The sequence below is a fragment of the Empidonax traillii genome, unplaced genomic scaffold, assembly GCF_003031625.1.
Source record: "Empidonax traillii isolate 1590-97213 ecotype Southwest subspecies unplaced genomic scaffold, ASM303162v1 scaffold542:size423868, whole genome shotgun sequence".
Classification (NCBI taxonomy): domain Eukaryota; kingdom Metazoa; phylum Chordata; class Aves; order Passeriformes; family Tyrannidae; genus Empidonax; species Empidonax traillii.
The window spans coordinates 60,583-78,838 of record NW_020955735.1 but is presented as its reverse complement, the minus strand read 5'-3'; the positions used below and the strand labels follow the sequence as shown (position 1 = coordinate 78,838).

Here is an 18,256-nt window from a genome sequence, read left to right as displayed (position 1 = left end):
TTGCCTGGGGAGGTGGTGGAGTCACCATCCCTGGAAGTGTTTAAGAGGTGTCTGGATCTGGCCATGGGTGGTATGGTTTAGGGGTTACAGTGGTAATGCTGGGTTGACGGTTGGACTTGATGATCTAAAAGGTCTCTTCCAATCTTCATGATTCTATTATTTCAAATGCACATTTCATATCTAAAGGCAGTATTTTCAATTTTGAAGGAAAAAACCTACACCTACAAAGAAATCTCCTCAAGATTCACTTCTGCAATTAATGCTCCTGCCATGGAAACATAAAAAGCGTACTCTTCTGTAAAACTACTTGTACTTACTTCAAGCTGCCTAATGGAAGATTCCCTCTCCTCGATAAGACGGAGATCATCCTCTGTAATTTCTTCATCTTGCACTTGTGCTTGTGGTTGACTATCAAACAACAAAAAAAACCAACCCCAAACTCAAACAGAATTGAATAGGCAGAGTGAGAAATAATAAAATGACAGTTAAGTCCATAGCACATTTTACATTACTGGTTAACAAAATGCATGTTTTTACCTTTGCCTGTCTAGCTAACAGGGACAGCATAACCGTCACACCTTAGGTGTAGGAAGCTGCTGCTGTAGCAAAGCCAGTAGATAGCTGAATGGAAATTTAAAGTATGAATACAAGGGCAAAGTTCCTTCTGAATTATGAACTGCAGAGTTGATATCTATCTGAGGCAAAAGCAAGCTACCCAACAAAAAATAATCTGAGACCAAGAAGCAGTTCCTGGAGCATATGGAAGCAGTGGGACATCCCAGTAAACCCTGGGCCCTTATCACAACTGATCTACTCTCTTCACAGGTTGGACTCTTCTTCCCTAAGTTTGGGTCTCAGAAAACCCAAAGGCAGATTAGGGGAGCTTAAGGAGATGGCTCCAGCTGAAGCATCAGGAGAACTCTTCCTTTTTTCTTCTCATCTATGCCATCAAAGTCTCCTCTCTATGCCAGTATTACAGAAGAAAGCCTAACTGAACAACCTATCCCAAATCCCTCCAGAAAAAGGCAATTGTTCTGAAAAAAACCAAAGCAAAACAAAAAAAAATCTGCACGTGAAAACAAAAGAAAAACCCAATCCAAAAAATCATGGGCGGCTATCTTCCCTGCAGGCCATTTATTATTCTGTGCTAGGTAAGGCTTGTGACCTAAGTCAACCTACCTGTCCCAAGACACAAGTGTTCCTTCTTTGTAGCTATCTTCTGGAGCACCACCCTACATGATCAGTGATTAAAAATAGAAATATTACATTATGGGCTTGAAAGGAGCACTGTCAGCATTTCTATAAGAAGCCAACATTAGAAGGCTTTTAGAAAGTCAGTTTCAAACTGAAGTATGATTTAACATGCTCTTATCCTGATTTTGCTTTCTGCACGCATAAAGATGAAATACAAGCAAAAGCATTCAGCTCAGTAACTGCCTGCTAAAATTTGTAAGTACAGCAACATGTATTTGGTATGGAGTGAAAAGGAAAAATTGATATATTAGCACAAAAAAACTCAACATCTGAAGCTCCTCAGCACTTCTTCCCTTTAATACTCCACAGAAATCTGGCAAGTCATTCTTACCGAAATCTGTTGATATCTAAAGCTACAGCAAAAGCATTTCCAAATGTACTGTAAGTTGTTCTTGCAAAACTACAATATGAACATGGGGGCAATTTGTGACAAAGGCAAGGGAAAAGTAACTGTCCTCATGTAAGAGTGGTATAGCTTAATGCAGTCTCTACTGTAAAGTCATATAACACATGTTCTGCAGTATTTAGGGTCAGATATGAGCTTTTTTAAGTAGCACTGTGGGAGCCAGTTTGACATCAAACACCACTAACACCACCGTAAAGAGTATAATGGCATATTTTTCTGATACTTACAGACACCCTTGAGCTGGCTCTTACTCTGGCTACAAAGTCTTTTTCTTTCTCGGCAGCTTGCCGTTGGAGCCTTTGGAAATTTGTTAGTGCTGTGGTGAACTCCCCCACAAGACGATCTTTCTGTATTTTTCTTTGACGCTATAGGAGAAAAAGTTTTACCAATTCAAATAAACTCAGACTTCTCAAGGCTTTGCTATTTCCAGTCTGCTCAGTGCTAAGGTATATTCTCTTTTTCTTCTAAATTGGTATAAGGGAAGGCTGTCTACAAAACCTTTTGCAAATGCATGGACAAATCTTCTTTCCTTCTGGAATAACATAATTCTGCACAAATTAATGCATTTAAAGAGGAAACTGATGTATTAATTTTCATTTAACAGCTGGAAATGAGAAATGGGTAGGGAGAAGAAAGCTTTTACCTTCCTTATTATCTGCTGATTATAAAACCTACTGTTACAGTGTAGAATATTTTGATACCATGAATGCTAAAATATGCAAAGGTAACTCAATAGAGAGGAAAGGTGCAGAAACTGTAATTCCCTAAATATATACAGTACATCAGCCTTCCTTCCAAATGTCTAAAAGGCTGTAATTTGCCATTCATGAATCTGTTATTTATGCATTTTGTTGAGATGTATCTTTGATAAAAGGAGTAAAATTAAACAGTAAAATGTTTCATTGCCAACTTTTCAGCTCCAAGATAAGGAAACAGAGAAACCATAAAAAAAAGACAACAAACTAAATATGCTTTGCCTGAACTAGAGTTATGTATTAAGACCAAGTTTTAACATTGTTATTAGAAATTTAAAGCTTGACAGGATAAGCACACATGAATCATGGCCTGCCATTTAGATTCAGTGTTTCAAGACCATTCATTTTCCCAAGGGCTCCTTAGTAACCTATAGTGACCAGGCAACTTGAGTAACAATAACCCAAATCCATGTTTTCCGGGATCCTGTTGTTCTTCTCCTATGTAAGTGATAGATTTTGCCAGAACAAGAAACCACAGGATGGCAGACAAGAGTGTGCTAATCACAACAGCCACTTCACATGTTACGTCCTGACAATATTTTACACAGACCTGGGAACGAGGCAGTTTAAAGACTGCATGAGTTGTTTTAGTAACAGCTCCTGTCTACTCTTAAGAAAGGAAAAGCCTGTGGACAAGATACAGCACATATGCTGATCTGAGTGATGTGGAACAGACACGCTGTACATAATGCGTTGACTCTGGAAGCAGTCAGAGTGCCAGGGGAGTCAGATTTAGCATCACTTCAATGGATTACAAAGTGTCCAGCTGCCTGAAATCACAGGCAGGCACAGTGCACTGCTTTGCTTCCCACCATTTCAGTCAAACTACCTCATTCCTGATACATAAAACCAACTTTGGGACAAGTCTGGACTGCAACGAAATATTCTTATAAGTATCCCCACTGTGCAAATGTGTTGACTAACTAAACAGCACTTTGAAAATAGGAAAGAAGAACTGAAGTGACTCAAATACTCTACATGAGCCAACACGACAGTCAAACAAGCCATGCTCTTTGGTTTTATACCTGTTCACTTGTTGCAGGCAAAGATCCAAACTCTTTAATGTATTTGTCAGTTTCTTTGGCAAGTTGGTTTGTGTATTGCTGCTTCTGTTGCCTAAAATAAAATGAAAATTTTCATTAGAGACCATTGGGTTACTTTGCTGAATTTTACTGATTCTCAGAAAAGCAGCAGCAGTAAATGCTTCTCTAAAGCACACAAAGCCATCTGTACTCTGTTCTTCACCATAAAAAGGTTTTATCTGCAAAACTATTATCAAGCCATCAGCATCAATATTTAAAATAATCAAATAACTCTTGGAAAGGCCAAATGTTCAGACAAGTGAAAAATGGACAAATGAAAGCTCAAGGAAGCTTGATACATATATTGCATCCATAAAGGGACTGGAACATGCATCCTTCGCAACAGTGTCTATCCTGTTTAACTGTGAATATTTGCCTAGATCTGTCAGGTTATTGCATAAAATATATCTTCACCTATTCCCAGTCACCAGTAGAATATCCACAGTGGATTGTACCTGTCTAACCTTACGGGCCCTGAACTAAGGGTATTATAAAGGAATTTGGCTGTTCACACAAAATGAACGTGATGATTTGGTTCAATACACACATCCTCCTACTGCTCAATGGCCACAACGCAGCATTAACCGCACTGAAAATGCCAACTTTTGCACCTACAGGGTGAGCACAACACGCCACTTATGTGCATTTAGGATGCTGAGAACAATGCGGTAAAGCAGTTTAATGAAAAAAATCATACTGGTTCATTAGACCATGCAGAGAAGTGGAAAGCAGCTGCCTATCTCTGCTAGAGGCATATTAATGAAGGACCACCTTTAGGTGACTGAACTACAGCAGAGCATCTGCCCTGGAGTCTGATTTCACTGCTGTTATATTACTATTTCTGGTACATATTTACCCTATAATGTTATCCCTTACTGCAGCTTTCATCACTAAAAATGACATTCCCCTTTCTCTCCTAGCACCCCATCTCACAAAAAAACCACCCCAATATACTCATTACCTAATGAAACTTATACAGACAGATTAGAAGTGTTGACTGGAGTGGAGGGGCACAGTTGTATGTTTTTAAACCGTGATATTGCTTTGTGGTTTCCCTTGTGCTTTCCCTTCCCTGATATACAGCACAGGTTTTATAGAATACAGATACTGCAAACATCATGCATGGGCAAACCAGATGACTCCAGTTTACAGACTATTCAAAATTAATTTCAGTAAGCACATCTCAACCTTTAAGTTTCAAATATTTCCCTACATTCACCTTTCTCAGTGAAATCAAGAACCCTAACAAAAAACGACCTCATCACCTACCAGGAGATTGTTTACAGTGTGATGAAACGAAACATTTTTGTGTGAAGTACTCACAGCTGTTGCCTCAACTCAGGAGTGTCTTGTGGTGTTCCAAGCTGATGTAATATTCTTTGTATTTCAGCAGCTGTTTGAGAAGAAGAGAAATTTTAATGGGGCAAAGACAATTCCTGCATAGTTTTATGCATTTTTGCTTGATAATTCTAAAGCCATATAAGCTGACAAAAACTGAAACTCAAGACTTTTTCAACCTCCTACAAAGATTCCACTTATAAGTCCCAGAACAACTACCAAATGGTTTTTGCCAAAGACAAAGCCCAGGGTTTCTTACAAAGGATGGGAATGTATTCAAGTCTTTAGGTAGAAACAGGCAATTTCAAGATTAGTTAATAGTTTAATTATAATAAGTCTAAATCAGGATTTTTAATATTTTTTTAAAATAAGCAGCACAATTCTTATTCTGGTTTAATCATACTTTATGCATGTCACTTTGGAATGCCATATGAAAGACTGGTATAACATTATCTTACAAAAATATTGCAGAACCGGTGCATCAATGAAGAGACCGTCACAAAGCATTCATAGGTTTACAGCACATTAAAAAAAAACCACAACAAACATATGTCTAGGTTTAAGTTGCAATTTTGAGAATCTTACATTTCTAAATGTGGGAGAGAAACTGCCAGTGATTTTTAAATGAATTTCATAAAATGTATTAGTTTTGAACAGCAAAAAGTGATACATCATCTGAGCCTTGTTTTCAGCCTGATATATATTACTGTCACATGAGAAAGCAAGGAGAAAAAACACACAGAAACTTCAAGGATATGTAGTTTTTCACACTGCAAGACTTATATCCTCAAGATGCTTTATCTCAGCTTAACATCCTCATGTTCTAAAACAAAAGAATACATATCCAGAATAACTTATATTGCTTGACTCTCAGCTAGGAGTAGACTTGTCTTCCCTGTATTTCCGTGGCCCTCCCCAGGCAGATTGATGTACCACACAGTCAGTAGAAAATATGTTGATATCATACTACATGGGATCCTCACTTTACTAGCACACTGTCTATTTTTTAAATCCCTAAACACTGTTAAAAATGCACTGACAACTCTATGTAATGAAAAAAACCATACTAAAAATAAAAAAGAATAAAAAAGAGAGTACTTTTCCATATGCCATATTCCATATACCCTATGACTTATGTTAGTCAGTTAGATAAAACTGGAATTCCTTCAAGCAGTTTTAGTAATAATATTAATTCTAATTTTTGTTTCATAACAAGTCTCCAGTGAATTAGATGATGTTGGATTTTCTACACTGCTTTACATACCATCCATGCCAATAACTGTTACAGCCAATTCTTTCTGCAACACACCCAGGTAAAAACAAGGGAAAGTTAGTCCCTAGTTTTGCATGAGGTAAAAAAATAAAATACTTCAAGGCAGATGTTTGAGGAGCATAAACTACTTACAGAATTTCTGAGGGAGCATAGCACTGTAAGATGGGTTTCATGCAGCTTGTATTTTAGTTGAGCTGAAAAGCAGCAAAACCTAAGTGAAAATTTTTGAATTTTGCCTACAGTTTGACCACCAGCCACTGAGAGTCAGCCCTTTCCTGTCCAGTGGGGCCTCCTGACTGCTGGGCTGAGGCACTGTCCCGCTGCCCATGCTTCTCCTGGGCACCTGCAGCTGGTCACACGTACTGATAAACACAGGCTCAGGGTAGTTAAGCTTCTTTTTTGTGGTCAGGGTAATGCATTATTTAAAACAAACAAGCAAACAAAAGGATAACTGGCTGGTGTTATCTTCAATAGCATAGAATTTTAATATCTATAAAACTGAACATTAGCTATCCTTTATTTGTTCCAAGGCACTCTCCCTTCTGATTCAAGAGCCAAGGAGCTCAATGGTTCCGTAGGTACTTTTCAAAGAGAGGAGTAAAAGGAAAACCAAAACAGAGGCAGAAAAAGTTCCGGTGTGTCCTACCGCCACCTAGAGGTGCGCTTTTTAACCGCAAGTACAGAAAATGCAGGTTTGGGTTTTAAACAAAAATTCCCTGAAATAAGGCCTATACATAAAATATTTGCATCCCAAGTTATTTACATGTTTATCCTACTTCTAAAGCTGAACGCAAGTAGATAATTGAGGGAAAATTAAAAGCCAGCACTGCGTAACTGGTCAGCTATATGATTCCAGATGCAGAGGGAAGTTCACCCCAGTACAAGCCTTATGACTCAGGAATTCAGTATAAAATTAAAACACATTTTACCAGAAAGTCTGTAGTATGCATCAAAATATCAAAGTGCTAACACGCTTCCAAGTCACATGGGGAAAAAGAAAATAAAGAAAAAAAACCCCAAGGACTGAACTAACACTATTTTTCTGTGCTTCCTGTAATTTAGCATTTTTCACTTTAACCTTTCATAATCAGAATATTATTCACAAAACCCCCAACATTTCTCATCTAATTTTTTTTCACATGAAGTATACTGCATAGAAAAGTGAAACGTGGCTTATTCAAGTAAGCAAGTAAAAAAAAGGCAGAGCATTAAAAGTAAATTTTGGCCAACAGTCTTCAGCAGTATTCCCAGAGCTGTTTCATAAAAAAACCAAAAGCGAGTTTGTAGGACCAGTATAACATGGGTAGCAGAGAAGATGACCTTCCTGAAATCTTGATTTACAGTATATGCCTGCAGATTGTTGAGTTAAAGAAATCCATCTTTTGTACTCCTTCATATTAATATAAACACACTGGAGTGTAGGCAGACTAAAATATATGTTGTTTTATAGTCTTAAAATTCTGTTGGTTTGAATTGTTTACTCATTTCTTGCTGTAGCTACTTCTCATTCAAATATCTGATATTATAATATACATATAATCACAAAACCACATAAACTATAGACATATGTTCAGACTCATGAACTCACACAGCTTTATTGATAAAAGCAAAATCTAAAACAGGCTTTAAGACCTGGATCACATAAGGAAGGTGTCTTGTACACACAGAGACCTCACAGAATCTGATTCGAAGCAAGAACTACCTTTGAAATTTAGCTTTTCAGCCCTGTGCAGGGAGTTCAGGCTGTCATATCAAGGCATGTGACATCTGCTCTGGTGCCTCTCAATTCATCAGTAACACTCAAATGTCCCAGAGAGTCAAAGGCTTACACCCAGCTTACAGAGGCCCAGCTCTGCACTGTAAATATACTGATAACAGTCAGAGACCAAAGATCAGAGTGGAATTTTGAGATTTCTAGGTTACCTCGCCTTTTAAGGGTTTCCCTTCCCCAATTCCCAATCCTTCAAACTTTCCAAGAAGTTTTGAAAGACAGGAGTAATCTGACTACCAGATGTCCCTCCTTTCCTGGACATTACCAATCCTGTAACAGAGACTGACTGGATCTTGTGCATTATTTTAATCCATTTCAGTGCAAAGTCTGACACTTTGGCTCACTTTAGTACTTAGGCTCCTTGGATGTATACAGCCGGCTGCTGGACTTTGCTCAGGAGCTGCACAAGGATACACGTCACGTGCACACAGACATTCTTCACCAAAGTCACCAGGACATGGGAACAGTCTGCATCAGAAATGTGCGAACTCCCGCAACCACTTCCCACTGAAGATCAGGGTAGACATTTGCATATAATGAAAATAAACAGCTCTTTCAGGGCTCAGACTACAACCCTGCAGGAGCAGCACTTTGCCAGCTGTGGCTGGCAATAAACCACTGCAGAAAGAAAGTCCCCTTTGGGAACTGGGCAGCACAGAGGGCAAGGTACATGATAGCATGCAAGCAAAATGCATTTTTTTCCAAGCAACTGCTGTCTTGCATGCAAAAGAAAAGAATCTCTTTTTTCACCCAAAAATTAGTCTTGTCTTAGGAAGAAGAAATACCATATTAGTAAGAAGACTTTTCACTTGTCATTGCTGCATTCCTAATCTAGATCTCATAATACACAACAATTAGCTGACGAAAGCTACTCGGCTACACTCAGGCTGGTCACATGCTCAGGAACAGGTCAGACACGGTTAATGATGAGCCAGAGAAACAATTAAGACCTAACCTGAATTCCTAAGGAGAAAATTATTCCAGAGTTAGCTTATGTTTACTTTTACTAAGCCAAACAGTGCTTCCATTTCTAGTTAGTGGGAGCTCTACCTCTAGTTAAAGGGAAAAAAAAAAAAAAAAAAACCAAAACAACAACAACAACAAAACCCCAAACAAACAAAACAAAACAAAAAAAAGGCACAGGGGGAAAAAAGTAACAGTCTCTCAGATAAAAGGCTTCCTTTTCTCCACAAGACAAAAGTTACAGAGTTATGGAAGCAGTCACAGTTACAGGGGAAATATTTACATTTTTTAACAGGTAGGAGTATTTGAGAAACATGTTCCCAACAGATCTGTAATACACATATTTTTTTCATAGATAAAACCATATTTGACATACTGGATTACACACTACCCTTCCTTAACAGGAAAGTAAGGTAAGGCAGTTGGCTAGGTAAGAAGAAAGTTTCATCTCCTTCCTCCTCATCTTGCCTTGTTTTTCAGCCAGCTCTGCAAAGCTGTTTCATTACTTCAAGTAGGTTCATGTTGACATAACTGCTCATTCTAGTCCTTGAACATGACAATGTTTAAGATCACACAGGAAGTTTTAAACTTAAAATAAAGACACAAATAAATTATTACTATGAAGACCAAAATGTAAACAACTTCTTGCCTCTAAGATCATAGGTGCAAATAGTGTTATCCCCATCTGAGAATAAGTAACCATTGTACAAGCTGTACCACCACAGCATTGCTACAGAAGAAAAGCTGAAAAAACCCCCACCAAAATCCTTCAGTAAAATTCTAACGTTTGAAAGGCAATGAACCAACTAAGAGGATGGAAACAAAGAGCAGACTGCAGGTTATCCACCTTCTCTGGCAGGGCTGAGAAGTGTCCAGCTGAACAAGTGAGTCAACAAATAGCACATCCAGTTATAGATTAAGTTGTATGGAACCTAATAAACTTCACAGTCTCTTCAGAGCAGGTTATTGGAACAAAAGAATTACTTGTTAAAATTACACCAGTTCAAGCTGCTTCTGCCTGGGGACAACGGACTTCCTCAATTTATTCAAATCCAATTCAATGTGTTTTCCTTTTGCACTTCAGTTGAGGGTACTTGACTGAAGATGAACAGATGCTGCAGAAAACATTCCTGGATCAATCTTTTATAAAAGCCATTACACATAACAACCTAATGGTTGCATCTGCCTGGAGGATGGTGAAGAGAGGTGTTTCAGGGCTCTGGCTTGGGCCCAGTGCTCTTTAATATCTTTATCAATGACACAGACAGTGAGACCAAGTGCACCCTCAGCAGTTTACAGATAATACAAAGCTGAGCAGTGCAGCTGACACAGCAGAAGAAAGAGATGCCATCCAGGGGGACCTGGACAAGCTTGAGAAGTGGGCCCACGAGAACTACAGAAAGTTCAACAACTCCAGGTGCAAGGTGCTGCACCAGGGTTGGGACAATCCCAGACATGAGCACAAATTGAGTGATTAACTCATTGAGAACAGCCCTGCCAAGACGGACTCTGGGGTTCTTGAGGATAAAAAGCTGGACATGAGCCTACAAAATATGCTCGCAACCCAGAAGGCCAATGCATCCTGGGCTGTATGAATGGAAGTGTGGCCAGCAGGTCAAGGGAGGTGATTCTGCCCCTCTACTCTGCCCTTGTGAGACCCCACCTGGAGTCCTGTGTCTGATTCTGGGGTCCTCAGCACAATAAAGACACAGACCTGTTGAAACAAGTCCAGAGAAGAGCTATAAAGATGATCAGAGAGCTGAAGCACCTCTCCTATGGAAACAGTTGGAGAGTTGGGGTTGTTCAATCTGGAGAAGACCTCAGGGAGACCTCATTGTGGCCTTAAAGGAGGGTTATAAAAAAAGAGGAAGAGTGACTTTTTATATGGGCAGAGTATGATACAACAAAGAGGAATAGTTTTAAACTAAAAGAGGGTAGATTTAGATTAGATGTTAGAAAGAAATTCTTCACTGTGACAGTGGTGAGGTACTGGAACGGGTTGCCCAGAGGAGCAGTGGATGCCCCATCTCCAGAAATGTTCACAACTGGCTTAGAGGGGCCTTTGAACAACCTGATATAGCGGGTGCTATTCCTGTCCACGTCAAGGGGGTTGAAATTAGATGTAGTTGTGCTGTCTGTACACCTTGCCAGCCCTACTTTAACCAAGAGTGACAGTTCATTAGAGGAATCAAGTACCGGACAGTGGCCAAAAGACACCAGCTTACTAAAAAGCATTCCCATGTCCAAGAGCTCACCTAATTGGAAACAAATACGTAAAAACATCAGTAATTTGGTTTTAAATAATTTGATTTATTCTGTCTTCATGTATAACACTGATTATTCTAACACAGGATAATACATTGGCACAGAAAAACAGTAAGTGAAGTATGTGTGGAAAGGTGAAAACAGGAGTGAGGATGAGGGGTGAAGACTGTCCTCAGAGCTCCAAAGGCTAAAGACTCTTTAAGCATGGAAGAGTGGGAAAATATCCAGTCTGGTAAGCTTTTCTCTGTATTTTATTACAGCTTCTAGCATTCCTAAATAGAATCATGCCCCAAAGTGACCAGGAACATAAGCAACAATGTCTGGAGTTCAGGATCTGCCTTCATTTTTTTCAGTGCTTTTGTAATTATTTCATGCTAATGTACTCCCATCTAAAATGGTTTTTCAAGAACACTGTGAAGTGGAATTCAAGTAGTGCCTGTTCTTCTAGCATGGGCATAGAACACACTAAATACACATTGGTTAAGTGCACAGTAACTGATCATGTGATCAATTACTACAGCCCAGCCAAGGGGAAGTCATTAAATCAAGCTACAGTCACTTTATATCTATATCTTAAATTGTCCCTGGTAACTCCCTGAAAGCCCAAAGGTTGAACAGTTCTCTAAAAAATATCACTTGCTTATTAAGTTATGAAAATGAGGCACAGCTCTGTAGTAAGCTGTAGCTGCACAAACACCATAAACCCAACTCACTTCTGTGAAGAAAGTTTGGGGTTTTTAAGAGGACAGGTCATTACTACAGGAAGCTAATTCAGAAGCTAATATGGAAGCAATGCACACAACACATCACTGACTGGTCAACACAAAGAAGTAGCTGATACTCTGGGGGTTACTCACAGTCAGCCAGTGGCCTGGGTTTATTCTGAACCCTAACCGGAGTGCAGCCTCTAGCAGAGCAGTTTTATAGATTCGATAGACGGCTCTCCATATAATCAGACTGCTATGCAATCTCCTCCACTCCTGTCCACAAGGAGAAAAGATCCAACAGAACTGAGCTGGAACATGTACTTTAAGCACCTTAGAGAGACTCTGAAACATAACTCCCTAGAGACAGGAAGGAGCATGAGGACTCTGGCCATACCCCTTCTCCCCTGCTGAAAAATGCTGAGAAAAAGGCTGTTTTGCAAAAGTCATCTTGTCAAGGTGAGTCCATTTATACTTGCTCCATCAGAAAAAGCAACAGCTGGAGTAAAAATTGTGGATGTCTTCCCTGGACACCTTGTTATTTGTAAATTGTGGTTTTACAATTGTTATTTAAACTGTTTCCAAACCAAGATGGCTTAATTTACAAAGGTCTTTCCTCCCCACCCTGCTTGGACTAGTTAACTAAGGTAATGCAATACAGTATACATCAAGGAAAAATTCTGCCTTTTCGGCACATATTAACACAAACAGTGTGCTGGGGTGTACATGGAAGACCCATTCTTCACTCTGTCCTGCTGCTAGCATAAATAAATCCCTGTGCCTTTTGTTCACCTCTCATCCAAATCAGACACAGTTTCATATGTAATTTTCCATAGAACCAAAACATTTTAACCAATAAGATAAAACACAGAAAAATATTAACAAACTCTCCAGATTAATAAACAAATCTGTGAGGCATACTACCTTAAATATATATATGTGTGCTATTTTACATAGAAGAAAGCCTTTAGGAACTGCAAGCAAATGATTCAGGCTTGAAGTTTTCAGAAATTGTTTATTTCTAAAAGAACTTCGGACTTCATAACTTCACGTCTTTGCAGAAAGACAGGCATTTACAAAGACACAAAATAGATATATTTCGTCTCAATTCCTCTGCCTTGGAAAAGTCCACAAAATGGAGAAACATAATAGGTGCTTAAAATCCCTAAATAACCAGCCTTTTCCAGGTTTTGCAGAAACTTCATTCTAAATCCAAGAAACATTTCTGTCAAAAGTAAAAACAATAATAAAAAATTTGTTCCATAAAGTTAAATCTGGTTAACTGCAGCAATTGAAAATTTATATCAATATCATTGTTAGAAGTCTCAACAAGCTCTACTTTAAGCCTATTTGCTTTAAAACCACACCTGTACAAAACCACACTTCATATATAGACAAAACAGAATTCTGTTTCCATACAGGCTCTGACTTTAACACCTCAGTGATTTAATTTACTTTCCATGTGCCCCTCTCTGTTCTTTAGCTAAGAGTAATCATGGGAACCTGTTGGTGACAGACGTAGTTTTTAATTAGTGTTTCAGCCTGTTTTAGATGAATGTTTTAGCTACTTACTGGGCTTAAACGACAGCAAAAAGGCATCTCTCAAATTCTTAATTTTTTTCAGGGTTTAATCTATGTTTAGGATTTTCTACAGTTACATGAAGTGAATGTGAGAGTCATATGATTGATCTAATTCTACTCCAATTTTAACAACATTCAGTGAAAACACTGGCTTATATAAAACTTGAGATGCAACAGAAGTTGAAGAAAATTGTTGTCACAGGACAAGTATCACATGACAGAGGGATCTCTGCTGGCTTAAGCTGGCCTTCTGGGAATGTGCTCTATATGAATTGGTGTTTGTGCTACCTCAATAAACAGCAAAGAAAGTCAGCAGAAAGCAAAATTTCTTGTAAGAAAGAATCTCCCAAAGTCAGATAGACTCCCTTGGGCCATATGTGGATTGTGGCTACTGAATTTTATTTAATTTTTATTATCTTGCAGTATTCAGAGCATATGTTTCTACAGCTGGGCTGATTTTCAGTGTGCATGAGCAAGTCATATTCTATCATTGACCTTGCCAATTTTGAGCAAGGGTAGATTATGCCATTCTTACTAGCTTTGCAACTACCTCTGCATAAAATCCTAACATGACCTGGAAGGGTTGGGAAGTGAAGTGAAGAATACGAATGCATCACTTACAGCTAGCGTAGGTTCTCCAACTGTTTGATTACTTTTTGCAAACCAGAAATGTTTTAGAACTCAAAGCCTGAGTGTATTTTACCAATGTCAGGCTTTGTTCTGTGTTCCCAAGCAAAAAGCAGCATGCTAAACTGCTTCTAAACCAACAGCTCCCAAAGCCCAGCTTAAGATGCCAGTAACGACTTGGCAGTTATATATCTAGGCTGCATCCTTCTTGCTTTTCTTTAGGGGTTGCTCTGAGTGATACATTTGGTAGCTACAAAGAAAATATGAGAAGCTAAGCAAACCAAAGGCATACTAATCTGCTTCCTCAATGACCTACACACAGGAGAGTGATTTAAGAATTATGTGGGGGAAGGAAAAAGCACGTCTGGCTACTTCTTGCACAGTTCCTGTCAGAGACATGAGTCAAATCTTTCCAGCTGAGCAGAAGAGGCACCTATTCCTCTAACCATATCCTTCCTACACTTATAACTGTGGAGTTCTCCCTGAAGAGGAATGCAACTCCCACTTTGCTCCCTCTTGGGAACATCTTTTTCAATAAAATGCTTTCTCTCTTTTTGCCACACACAGAGAATCAATTCTTTAAAATGCAGAAAACAGTAGATTTCAAAGAAATGCTCCCTTTCATCTTCAGTTGTAAGAAGTCTGAAAGCAACATATTTTAAAGACTTTAAATTAGACTTTTTATTTGTTTTGGTTAATCCACTTTCATCTTTCCACTTGTTGAAAGATCACATTTATACATTTATACAATTGTATAATTTATACAATTGTATAATTGTATATACCTTCCAGAGGAGGAGGCAAAAAAAAAAAAAAAAAAAAAAAAAAAAAAAAAAAAAAAAAAAAAAAAAAAAAAAAAAAAAAAAAAAAAAAAAAAAAAAAAAAAAAAAAAAAAAAAAAAAACACTTTGTGTGTATTCCATGTTCTCATCCTTCAAGGCATATCCCAGTATGCCTGGTAGAAATACAGACTTGTAAGCAGGCAGGAGTTGTTTTGTCACAAAGAAATATATTTTGCTAGCTCACCTTGTATCTGTGCATCACACTCATTCCTTGTCTATCCAGTTGCTGTAAATGAGTGATCAACAAGAAATATTTCAAGGAAGTATTTCAGGAAGGCATTGAGATTTATCTCAAGTTAAGAGCAGTTGCCATTAAGCTGCCACATAAGTGAGACTGCAATCTATGAAACCCAGTTCTAGAACTACTGCTCCTTCAGTAAACACTGATTAAACCACCTTGATAATAGGTTCTCCATCTGCAAAGCCCAAACAGGTTGGAGCTTTACACCTCATATGTATTCTTCCATATATTTTCTTCTCTATACTCCTGTTCTTCACATCCAGAAAGCTAGGGATAAACCTCAACCACCTTTACATGCACTGGACTTTTGAAATATGAAATGTAGGTCATCTAGATTTTATAATAAGATATAAGATAGGCCTGGAATGAGAATTACAGTTACTTTGGACTTGATTCCAGACAGACTTTCAGACCTTAATTATCAGTTGTGTTCTCTAAGACAAATTTAGCAGCTGCCCAAGTTTGGCTTATTATACACTTCTTTGGTTTTATTATTTAAATCTGAAATTTCCCTAGCTGCTTGTAGATCTGCTTCTCATCACTGTTAACACAAACCCGAAACCAAACCAGCGAGACATGGCTTGCAGGCATTGCTGACCTCTCTGAGGTTCAGCACACAATGCTGCAGCTCATTCAAGCACATGTGATTCCGGCTCCCCATGTGTTACAGCACTTCTCAGAGTCATAGGTCCCTAAGCTTGCAGGGTTCTTCCCATTTGACCTAGAATTTCCAGCAGCTCACACCTTTCCAACAGAAAGCTGGACAGGTATTACACACGGGAACAAAAGATCTAGAAAAGTGTACATAAGCCCTTAGAGAACTCAGTCCAGGAAACATATTCACAATATCCATAGGATCCAGATCCTCATAAAATCTAACAGAGAACAGACTACAAGATTAACTGAGTGGTTACAGTTCAATTAGATCTACAGAAAAGTAAGGGATGGAATCCAGCTGTGTATCTACCAGAACCATTAAAAGTGCTTGGCTGGAGCTTTTCAAGGCAAAGCTCCTGTTTCTGAAGCCATGCAGCAGTGGGGCTAAGAGACATTTGCACTTGGGTCTTGGAATGGCAGAAGCACCTCTCTATTGCTCAGACTTCAGCTGTCTAAATTTCAAAATGCAAAAGACAGTAGGATTGCATATCTTTCTGGTGTTTCTCCTTCTATCTAAGCCTGAGCAGCTTGCTTTTAGTATGCCTTGTTTGTCACAAGGGGAGGAGACACACAGCAGAAGGAAGAGAAGAGATGGAAAAGAAAGGATGAGATTAAGGAATTGCTGACTACCAGCATAAGAGGTTAATTATGTTCAGCAACTGTCTTCACAATGTTCTAGTTTTAATCACTGATTTGACTTAATGTTTTCACCTGACAAACAAAACTTTTTTGCATCTTGGAGTCTCAGTGTCTGTCACAGGTTGGCAGTTGCCTCTGGAAGACCAGCTTAGATGCCATGGGACTGAAAGAGTTCACTGAGCAGACTTTAGGAAATTCAGCATTAGGACTTTTACAGAGCCAATTTCTAACTTTTATGTTGAGGAAATACAACCTTGATCTACAGAAACTTTTCAATAAAGCGAAATTGCAATTTTTATTTCTGTCTGTTGAGATCTTAAGAAATACTTTCTGGAACAACACAGAGAATGTAGCTGAAAAAATAGGCAAAACCTCAATCTATGCCACTAGCCTGTGCTACAAATAACAACTCCTTGAACTTGTCATGAAAAAACAAGGTCAAAATTTTGATAAAAACTGACATACCCAACTGATCATAATTCATTTGAAGTTTTAATAATAAAACACTTATTTCTGCATGCACTCTGCATCCTGCACAACATAAAACACATGTGTGCCAAAACTAGGCACATGCTGCTCATGGATACCTCCCTTCTGATGAACAGTGTACTTTGCGTAATTTGTGAATCAAGTTGTATTTGCCTCATACACACACACACACTCACACAAAAGGAAGCTGGAAGGCCACAGCTTCTGTCCCTGCTAAGCAATTCAAACTTCAGCAAATACTTGATGCAATCCTTGCTCAGCAAACATGTCAAGCAACCTTAAGCTGCCATATAAATGACCAGGACAAAACTGGTGAATACAGAGTGACACTACACTTCCCATGGCAGATCACACTTAACCACATATATGAAGGACTGAACATGCTGTGTGGGGTGCCCCAAACCTGCTAAATGAGTAGGCAGTCAGAGTGAACTCCCATGAATGAATCTGAGAAACTCACCTTGAATGGGGGCACTACCATTACTAAACTTTTATTAAAAATTGCATAAATGCAACTTACAGCACTGCGTGATCTTCTGGATGTTAGAAGTTATGCGCTGGGCTAGTTGATTAGGATCCCCAAAACCCGGTCCGTACGACATGGCTGAGTAGAGTTGCTGCCAAGATCATCCACAACAGGAAAGAGTCAGACAGTCTCTACCTATAGAAAACAATAGTTTTGATTATTGGCTTATAAAGGTCTTCACCATCTTAAAAAAAATATACATATTAAAAGATAAGAGTAAACTTCATGTACTAATGTTTACCCTCTCCAAAAATGCAGTACTTCAAAGACAGAATTTAAGGGAACACTTTCTTTAAAAAGTATCAAATAAGAATATGACATCCTTTTTTAATTTCCTACAATAACTCTTACTATTGAGATTCTTAGTAATATACACAGCTTAAGATCTGCAATTACTCTACAACAGCCACATCACAGAAACTACATCCTTTGTCAAATCTTACATATTTTCCCCACTGTAATCAGAGAAAGGGTATATGTTGTCATTTGTTGCCATTCCAGAAGAAAACTGATGTTTAACCTGAAAATGCCAAATCCTCTAAAGAATTATGTTCCAAACTAATCATATTGTTATTTCCATACCCTGTATCACCCATTCCACCAATACAATCTAACCTATATATAACCACTGGGGAAAAAACCCCAGCAGATATCACTCAAGATATCAGAATGAAGAAGGCACTTAATTTCCTCTAAACATCAATAATTTTTATCAAATTCAACTTTAGTTGTAACCCAGTGTCACCTAAGTTCTACAAATTACCACTTTATCCTGTTTCATCTTCTATGTTTCTCAACATGAATTCATTTTTCAACAACTTGGGTATTCAAATGCATTTTTATA

The 18,256-nt window shown here is 38.5% G+C and overlaps 1 protein-coding gene across 3 annotated transcripts in view; it reads right to left on the bottom strand.

Moving 5' to 3' along the window:
• Positions 1–18,256, bottom strand: part of STX7 (syntaxin 7) — a 34,791-nt gene that overhangs the window by 10,279 nt on the left and 6,256 nt on the right. For all 3 annotated transcript variants that reach the window (XM_027897451.1, XM_027897449.1, XM_027897450.1), the window contains exons 2-7: positions 17,407–17,547; positions 4,821–4,890; positions 3,441–3,531; positions 1,888–2,025; positions 1,180–1,232; positions 318–408 (exon numbers count right to left, since the gene is read on the bottom strand). In XM_027897451.1, coding sequence (XP_027753252.1) covers positions 318–408; positions 1,180–1,232; positions 1,888–2,025; positions 3,441–3,531; positions 4,821–4,890; positions 17,407–17,488 — 525 coding nt within the window. In that variant the 5' untranslated portion in view covers positions 17,489–17,547. The remainder of the gene's footprint in view (positions 1–317; positions 409–1,179; positions 1,233–1,887; positions 2,026–3,440; positions 3,532–4,820; positions 4,891–17,406; positions 17,548–18,256) is intronic.